This window comes from Pundamilia nyererei, unplaced genomic scaffold, assembly GCF_000239375.1.
Source record: "Pundamilia nyererei isolate P.nyererei 1_Seehausen unplaced genomic scaffold, PunNye1.0 scaffold00031, whole genome shotgun sequence".
Classification (NCBI taxonomy): Eukaryota; Metazoa; Chordata; class Actinopteri; order Cichliformes; family Cichlidae; genus Pundamilia; species Pundamilia nyererei.
The window spans coordinates 4,264,163-4,273,161 of NW_005187432.1; the positions used below are offsets into that span (position 1 = coordinate 4,264,163).

At 40.7% G+C, this 8,999-nt stretch overlaps 1 protein-coding gene across 1 annotated transcript in view; it reads left to right on the forward strand.

The window, feature by feature from the left end:
- prkci (protein kinase C, iota) overlaps positions 1 to 8,999 on the forward strand; it is a 46,155-nt gene that overhangs the window by 32,514 nt on the left and 4,642 nt on the right. Inside the window, exons 11-16 of the mRNA XM_005729138.1 lie at positions 1,464 to 1,550; positions 1,665 to 1,800; positions 1,950 to 2,037; positions 5,891 to 6,016; positions 6,372 to 6,451; positions 6,655 to 6,744. Of these exons, the coding sequence (XP_005729195.1) occupies positions 1,464 to 1,550; positions 1,665 to 1,800; positions 1,950 to 2,037; positions 5,891 to 6,016; positions 6,372 to 6,451; positions 6,655 to 6,744 (607 nt within the window). The remainder of the gene's footprint in view (positions 1 to 1,463; positions 1,551 to 1,664; positions 1,801 to 1,949; positions 2,038 to 5,890; positions 6,017 to 6,371; positions 6,452 to 6,654; positions 6,745 to 8,999) is intronic.

Consider the following 8,999-nt stretch of genomic DNA (forward strand, 5'->3'; position numbering starts at 1 on the left):
CATTGAAGCGTGTTCATGGTTAAGGTTATAGGAAAATCCCTGTCGCGGTAAAACATGTTTTGTGACAGTAAACGTAACTAAAATGACAAAGTTTGGTTTTAGAAGCTAACACATAAACAGTCCCTTGTGTTTCATTATACTTTAATCCCAAAGCAGCGAAGAGAGCACAAAGAACACAAGCAACACAAAATTATTAAGTGCATTTTTATTAGGTCATGTGTAAGGCCTGGGTTAGACTTCTGCAGGGAATCTATGTGGGACCTACAGTTTCGGCATGAGTGGCAAACGTCAATGCCGACATTTACGTTTGTGCTCCTCTGTTCTGTGTTAAATAGCTTGTGGTCGTGTCCTGGTGTTATATGTGCGGTTACACCCACGATGTAAACAAATAAAATGCTGGGACTTTTTCCCTTCTGGGTCGCCGCTCTTTGTTGTGGACAGATTTTGTCACTCGAGTTTTTTTTTCAGTTCTTTGTAGATTCCCCTTTGATTCCCTTACATTCCAGTAGTTTCATCTGTCTCCCACCAGGAATTTGCTGACATTTGTGAGCCTTTATATCAATGCTATAATTATTACTCCTTATATTGAGGTGTCGATCAATATTCACTCACTGATAAATTAAATAACAGCGGCGAAAAAGGTATCGCGGGTCGGGTTACGGTGTAGTTATGAAATGTTGGTGGATGTATATGTTTGAAGTATAAATCAGTCAGGCTGCTAAGTTATAGTAAAATCAGTTAATTTTGGTCATTGTTGGAATCTCTTATTCACTAACTTCAAATTTAAATACAGGGTTATATGGTAGGGATTTTGGCCCTACCATATAACCCAACTGTCTGGTGGTGCAGGTAGGAGCTAAAAGAGCCTCAGGCAGCAGCAGACTCATGGGAGACTCGTGCAAACCTGCAGGTGGACTGTGAGGCCCTGAATTTTGACTGTCATCAATATTTCTCAAGTTCCTCTGAGAGAGCGCCTTGAGGCAACTTTTGTTGTGATTTGGCGCTATATAAATAAAATTGAATTGAATTGAGAGGCAGATTTAATAGGTCTTAGTGATCGAAGGCTTGCTCTCCGTCATAACATTTTGAGCTGAACTGAAGAGCAAGTTTGAGATTTGAGTGAGGGGCAAAAGTACGCAGCTGTAAAGGAGAGATGTGTTCTTTTTTTGTGCACGAGAACTTCATAAAAGCAAGAAAAGTAATCGCTTAGTGGAAAAATGTTTTGTTATGTTTTTATCGCCTTTGGAAGTAAAAATTTAATTGAAGCTGTAGTAAATATCCACCCCAGGCTGACTGTGTTAGATGCAAGTTTTATACAGTGGTGTAATAAAATCAGTAAAGCACATTAGCAGGAAAAAAAAAATGAGAGCGCTCATCCAGCCACCCTGACAGATGTCTTATGGATGATTGAAAGATGACTAATTCTGTATTTAAGAGAAATTAACTTCTGTTTCTTTCTGCAGACTCTTCTTTGTTATTGAATATGTGAATGGTGGAGATCTCATGTTCCACATGCAGAGGCAAAGGAAACTCCCAGAAGAACATGCCAGGTACAGTCTGGCCGTTTGCTTCACGTGTGATTAAAGGGACAGATGCGTTTTTAATTTCTTTATGCAGCTGGAGCTGAATTTAAAAACACAGTAATTTCCCTCTTTGGGTTTCAGATTCTACTCAGCAGAAATCAGTCTGGCGCTCAACTACCTCCACGAGCGGGGAATCATCTACAGAGACCTGAAACTGGACAATGTGCTGCTGGATTCTGAGGGTCACATCAAGCTTACAGACTACGGCATGTGCAAGGTGTGGTTTACGGATTAATGTGGTTTGTAATGATACCGCAGTGCACTTTGGATAAAAGCACCTGTACAGCTGCAGACGTGTCGGTTTACAGCCCTCTGAGATGATCTCACAGCTGATGATCTTTCTTTCTTTTTTTTTTCTTCTTTCAGGAGGGCTTGAGACCTGGCGATACGACGAGCACTTTCTGCGGTACCCCCAATTACATCGCCCCCGAAATACTCAGAGGAGAGGATTACGGTGAGGATTACGACATGGAAGCACTTACCAGAAATGCTATCTAATTCTGCAGTTAGAAAGTGTGTGAGGCAAAACTGGGTTTATCTGCACTAACACACTCAAGCTACATTATATATAAACAATTCAACAACTGTAGACAAACGTAGGAACACATTTTCTTTGGATACATATTAGTTTTTTAAATTTAGGATATATGTAATTTATTTAAATGGTGCCCGACATACAGCAGTGATCTTAGTGCACAAAGGAAAACTGTCACCACTGTCGCCAATACCCCACAATACACAAGCCAGGTATCTTACACTGTCACCATAAACCAGGGCTACTAGTGGGTAGTGATTGGTAGAAGAGTTTTTTGCAAACCCTGGGTTATTTATTTCTTGGTTTAAAAAAAACAAACAAAACAAAAACACCTAGCTGAAATTTGTGTATGGTTCTGCATTGCAATATAAGCGTGTGCAACCGTCTTTAAATGTTTTCCAACAGTTATTGAAGCTGTTATTATTTAAATCAGCTCTATTTTCAGCAAATGTAATGATAAAGTGCATTAAAAGTTTCCTAACTACACCCTGAAAACAAGTTTTAAAAAGCTGTTTTCTCCTGGAAGTTGCTCTTTTAGCACCATCTTTGCTGTTGGGGATTTCTCAACTAATCTAATCTGGGTAATTCAGGACTCCTCTAATGTCTCTAATGGTGAGGCACACCTATTTGCAGGATGGGCTTAATGTGAGAGGGGGAAAATAGGAGTGAGAGATGTTCTGTTACTCGTGTAGTCCTCTAACTTTCTTTCTGAGGTGTCATTTTAACCCCTCAAATGTAGCAGAAATCACATTCTGCCGTGCCGTTAGCTTGTCCACATAGGGATTTTTGGTCAAAGTTATGGTTTATATAGAATCCACACCCCTTGATGAAAAGTAAAGACCCAGTTGGGTGACATTTAATGTCTAAAAACGGTAGTTTTTAAAGTTAAATAGCGTGCTTGTCTGTTTCTCTAAATCTGCTGACCTCTGCCTGTGTATGTCTTACTTGCCTAGCAGCCATTTCTGTCTTCATTCAGCAGCTATTCAGTTAATGCTACATTAATTCAGTTAATTTGCGCGGTTTAATTATAAAGTTGAGAGACAGCCCAAAAAGAAATGCAGTAAAATGTAAAAATGTGCAGATACATTTGGGGGGGGGAAGAGGCATTTGTAATATTCATTGAATCACAAAAAAGCAGATTGAGGAAAAAATTAAGTTGTAAAACAATTTTGTGAAGAAAAAGTTTAAGATTTTGAAATGCTGATTAAACTTCAGTAGTACTAACAGTTGCTAAAACAATGGGTTTGTTTGATAACATTAACTCCATTCTTTAACACTGGTTCATCTACAAAAGGCATTTTGTAGAGGCAGCCGTGCACTAACAGAAGTAGCTCGACCTGAACGGACAGCTTTATTCTCACATTTCGTCTTTATTCTTGAAATTTTTACTTTATTCTCAACGTTTAGACATAATGATGAATTAATCATAAATAAATACTGCTCCATCTAAACTCATATAAAGAGGTCCAAATTGTGTGAAGCTGGCAACTTAAAGCATCTCGTAGTTCAGATGTACTTTCAGCTTCTCGGTGAAATATCAGTTTCTACATCCTCAGTGCTGCGTGTTCGACTATCCACACACGCAATGCTGTAAAAATAGAAAAGCCTCCTTGGTCACCAAATGTGGTGTCATGGCAACAAATTTTACAGTTAAAAGAAAAAGTTTTTGATTGTTTTTCCCTCCTTTATTTAAAAAAAAAACAACACATATGAGCACAGCAGCTGTTTTTAGACACAGTAGGAACAGCACACGTGTGAATAATGAAATTAATGACGGCTGGGTTTGATTTTAGCTGCTCGCTCAGCTGTCGCGCTGCCGAGGCTGCTTACAACACCTGCGCTCTTCATACTGTGATGGCTGTAGTGGGAAAGTTGTTTTGTTTTTTGTTTTTTAAATGGGCCGAACGGCAAATTGTGTGGACATCAGAGTCACAGCAGGGGCATGTGTGATCCAGTGTAGGTCCACCATTGTTCTGAATGTGATCCCTTATCATTCAAACTGTTAACCCGATCAATGAGATGATTAAACTTCACTGACTCCACGATGATCACACCTGCTTGTCTTTGTGTACAGAAAAACAAATGTCAGGCCCTTTTTGGGGTTTTTGGTTGTTACTTATGAAAGAAATCAGCAAAAAACAAATTCACTGGGTAAATGCATCAGTTGTTTGTTTGAGTAGAGGAAGTCATGTCAGATCTGACTTTTTTTTTTTTGGGTCTTTATTTTTAGTCTTTACACAGAAAACTGCGTTCCAGGGTTTTCTTTCCTTATTTTAATAATAATTTACATACATTAAATTATTTTTAAGTTAAAAAAAAACTTAATGAAGTCAAAGACTGCATATAAAAGATGGACTTTTATGTAAGGGGCGACTCGTGTGGCTGCAGAAACAAGTCAGATTGTATATATGATCTTCACATATTTTTATCCAGAACATGAGAGGAGGGTGTAGTTTAGGGAAGGTCTACCTTGTCCCTCAGTTTTTCGGTCTTCCCCTCATTTATCATGTCTGGTTTCAAAACATCAAGATGGCGATAGCCAAAGGAATCAGGTTGAGGATGCCACGATGGCATCTAAAATGTTCTGTTTTCTCTTTCATGTCTGCCTTACTTGTTTTACAACTTTCACATCATTACGGCTTCTTTTCTGTCGTTGTTTTGACAGAAATTTAGGATTCACAGAAATTTACCCTGAGTAGATTTTAAATTTTAAGTTGTTTTTCAGCTCTGTCTGTTTTCTTAACATTAGGGAGATATGGATATTTAATGTGATTGGAGGATTTCCTCCTTGTAAAGAAGAAACTGGAAGTTGTTTTTTCTGTAGCCACTTCCATTTTCGATCCAGTTTCTGGTTGGCAGCATATCAGGATTACTTAAGCTTTGTTATATCCCATATGTTGTGCTGCTCGCCTCACATTCATATTGTGAAAATGTATGCAGTTTACATTAAAAACAGCCTTATATCTCCATGTTTGCCCTTCTCATTTCATGCTTATGTAATCAAGTCTTGTCCTGTTTTAAATCACATAGTAACACTACAGTCTTCTGAAATCTGTGATGTGGAGCAAAACCAGATGTTTGAAAGTGCTGTTACAAGTGAAGTGACAGCTAAGATTTGGTGAAATGATGCAGCTGTTCAGTTCCAATGCACATGTGCCAAATTCAAGGCCCGCGGGCCACATGTCTCTTAATTTTTAAATACATTTGGCCCGCTCCGTTTTCTCAGCTGAGGATGAGGTTGAGCATCTTATTAGCACTATTAGCGTTATTTTCTTGACTAAGTATTATAAAGACTACAGTACTTGTTTCTAGACTAGCTTAGAGCTTTATGTGGACCAAACTGTAGGTGAGAAGGTGGTGTGAGACATACAAATGAATTTACTGGAAATGCATCTGTCCTTCATTTTCTTTCAGAGTTAAACTGATCGTGACATTCCTGCCCTAATGGCCTAAAAAAAAGAGAGAGAGAGAGAGAGAGAAGTAGGCAATCTGAATAATGTTCTTGTTGTCGAAGGTGTGATAATAAACAGAAACCCCCACTTTTAAAGTGAAGGTGGTTGCTATAGTAACCCTGACATGCTGGTGTACTTTGAAGTTTTCTAAGTGGCAATTAAAAGTTCCTCTTCTCTAATTGCAATAAAGATAATTGTGCTGCTCTTTTTTTCTTCCCACCCCCCACCCCACGCAGTCGTCGGTCATTTGTGGTGTTTTGGCGTTTCAAAGCGTCAGAGCTGTAACGTACGATGTGTGTGTGTTTGTGTGTGTGTCCCAGGGTTCAGCGTGGACTGGTGGGCACTAGGCGTGCTCATGTTCGAGATGATGGCGGGCCGGTCGCCCTTCGACATCGTCGGCAGCTCCGACAACCCTGACCAGAACACAGAAGACTACCTCTTCCAAGGTAACAGCGTGCTTCTGCGGTTCGTAAAAAAACTGCTGAGTTCATGCAACACCTTCATGTCGACACCTTTCTATTGGCTTCTCTCAATACCAGGAACATGCCATCTGTTACAGAGAGAAGTGTGAAACCATGTGTCCCCCACCCCCACCACCCCATTATTTTAGTATAAATAGGGTTTTATATTGTGTTTGTTTCTTATAATTAACAGTGAGGTGGGTTAACAAAAAGCTTCATATCTTGGGCTGCTGCGAGCATACCCAGCAGGATTGAACTCATAACAGCAGCAGTGTTGGCACCATCTCATCCTCTCCTCTTCTTGTCCACCCCTTGACCCCTTTTCTGTCACCTCCTGCAGTAATATTGGAAAAACAGATCAGAATCCCACGCTCGTTGTCAGTCAAAGCTGCCAGCGTCCTCAAAGGGTTCCTCAACAAGGTAAGAGAGGGTCTGACAGGCCTGTAGCAGTGCCACCTCTTACTGGCATTTTTTTTTTTTTTTTGGGAAATGTATCCACTTTCCTTGCCAATTCTCTCTTCTCACTTTCTCCACCTTTCTTCTCGGGTATTGGACTTGTTATCTTTCCTTTCCACCATAGTCTCCCACCGTCTCTCACCCTCTTCTCGCTCTCACTCCCACAGGATCCCAAGGAGCGCCTGGGCTGCCACCCTCAGACGGGCTTTGCCGACATCATGGGCCACCCGTTTTTCCGAAACGTCGACTGGGAGCTCGTAAGTGATTCAATTTCATCCTCTGCTTTTCTCAGTCAGTTCTTTCAAATGAAGGAAATCAGCATTGGTGCATGTTGGATAGGTCAAAATAAATCCATACAATCGATTGCGGGGGGAAAGGGGGAGAAAAACAAGAGCTGCCGCGAGACCGCAGAAGGTCAAATCTGAGTGTGCAGGGTCGCCGTCTCCTGCGCTCTTTCTCCTGCCCTGCAGGTGTAGACGCTCTGTCAATACTGAGGTTATTAGCTGTGGGGTGAGACTTGTTTCTTTGTGAAGAGCAGGCAGCTGGAAACAGACAGGCCAGGCAGAAGACTGACAGCAGCAGATACGATTACTCACTCTCTCTCACACACACACACACACACACACACACACACACACACACACACACACACACACACAGGAAGTTTAAAGACGGAGAGGAAACGAGAGGGGACGGATCACACGGGGCCGATATGTCGATCTCTGCATGTCCGGATTGTCGAGCAGTGATTCATGTTGACGAAGAAGCCATTAACACTCTAATTTCAGCGCCGCTGTTTACAAATCGTTTCATTCACAAATTTCGGCATGATTACTGGAACCTCAGAGAAGCTCGTAGGTTGGCTCAGATATCGCTGATGCTTTCTCTGAAGCTGCGGTTTGCACTCGTTGCCACTAATACTGAAAACCACATGCTTGACTGGATTCTTGCTATGACTGGTATTTGTGTCTGTGTATAATCCTTATTTATAGTTTATGCCTGAAAACCAGTATGAGTGTGAATACAAATGTAGAACGCAGTGCAGGAAATGAAGATGTGGACCTGTATTTACAGATGTTAGTCACTTGTTTGGTATCTCGAAATGACTTGTAGAAAAAAAAATACCGGTGAAATTTAAACTAGGGCTAAAAATACTTCTTTATTTCTGTTGCTTCCTGTTATCAGTTTCAGCGATGAGTAAATTATCACCCAGGAGTCTTTTTAGGTTCCTGTTTTGACCCTTAGAACCATGAAATGAGTGTCAGATGAGACTCACGGCCTCATGTTGATATTAGCTTCAACCTTACATATGAGCGCATGAACGAATGAATAATGTATGTATTGTTAATGTATCCAACTGAAGGACTGATGAGCTGATGGGGCCCGAACTGTGCTCATGGATGAGCTACAGCAGGGGTCGGCAACCTTTCTGATGATGAGTGCCATCTAAAATTTCCTCAGAAGTCAATGTGCCAATGTTATGCAATCATAACGCCCTATATTAACAGTTACACATTATATTGAACCACTTTATAGAATTATATTTGTTTGCAGATGTTTGCAGCTATCAGCAAATAGTTATCAGCTATTTTGAAACAAAAAAAGACACTTTTTATCCATAACAGCAAATGAACTGTACAACAGAAAATCCAAATGCTATTTATGGTCTTCCCACAACAATAATAAGAAAAATAAACTGGGCCAATATGGCATGTTTGTTAATACAGAGATACACATGTTAATGTGATCTCTGGTCTCCCACTCAGAGACACACGTCTCCGAGTGTCCAGCATTCAGACGGCTACCTGAGGACACTCTCCGTGTGAGAGAAAATCTGCTCACACATATATGTATAGCCAAATACTGTAAATAATATCCCTGCAATGTTCTGAAGACAGTTAACCTTGTCAGGTAATGATGTCCAGCAGGTGAAAATGCAAGCTCCATGAACACGCACAGCTGTGGATTCCAGCTGCGTTCGTAGTTCTGCAAACTTTGACCCCCACAGAGTCGAGCTTTTCAGTTCAATCAGCTGCATTTCAATGTCGCATTAACTGGCATTAACTCGGCCAGTTAATGCGAGACAAATCCAGCTGCTCATTAAAGCTTTCTGGTTTGATCAGTCTTGAGTCTACGGATGTATCCATGTATTTCCGCTGTGTGATCTCTGGTCTCCCACTCAGAGACACACGTCTCTGAGTGGGAGACCAGAGATCACATTAACATGTGTATCTCTGTATTAACAAACATGCCATATTGGCTCAGTTTATTTTTCTTATTATTGTTGTGGGGAGACCATAAATAGCATTTGCATTTTCTGTTGTACAGTTCATTTGCTGTTATGGAGTTCTTGCTGGGCTGAGCGGAGAGCTCCTGAAGCTTTTGAAGTGTCAGAATGTGGCAATTTCAACATTGCTTGAAAAAACTGCCAGCTAGCAACGTCCCTCTCACTGGTAGGCTAAGTTATTTTTAGCCAATTACAAGTTGAATCTGGTAGTTGGGGTTGTTAGCT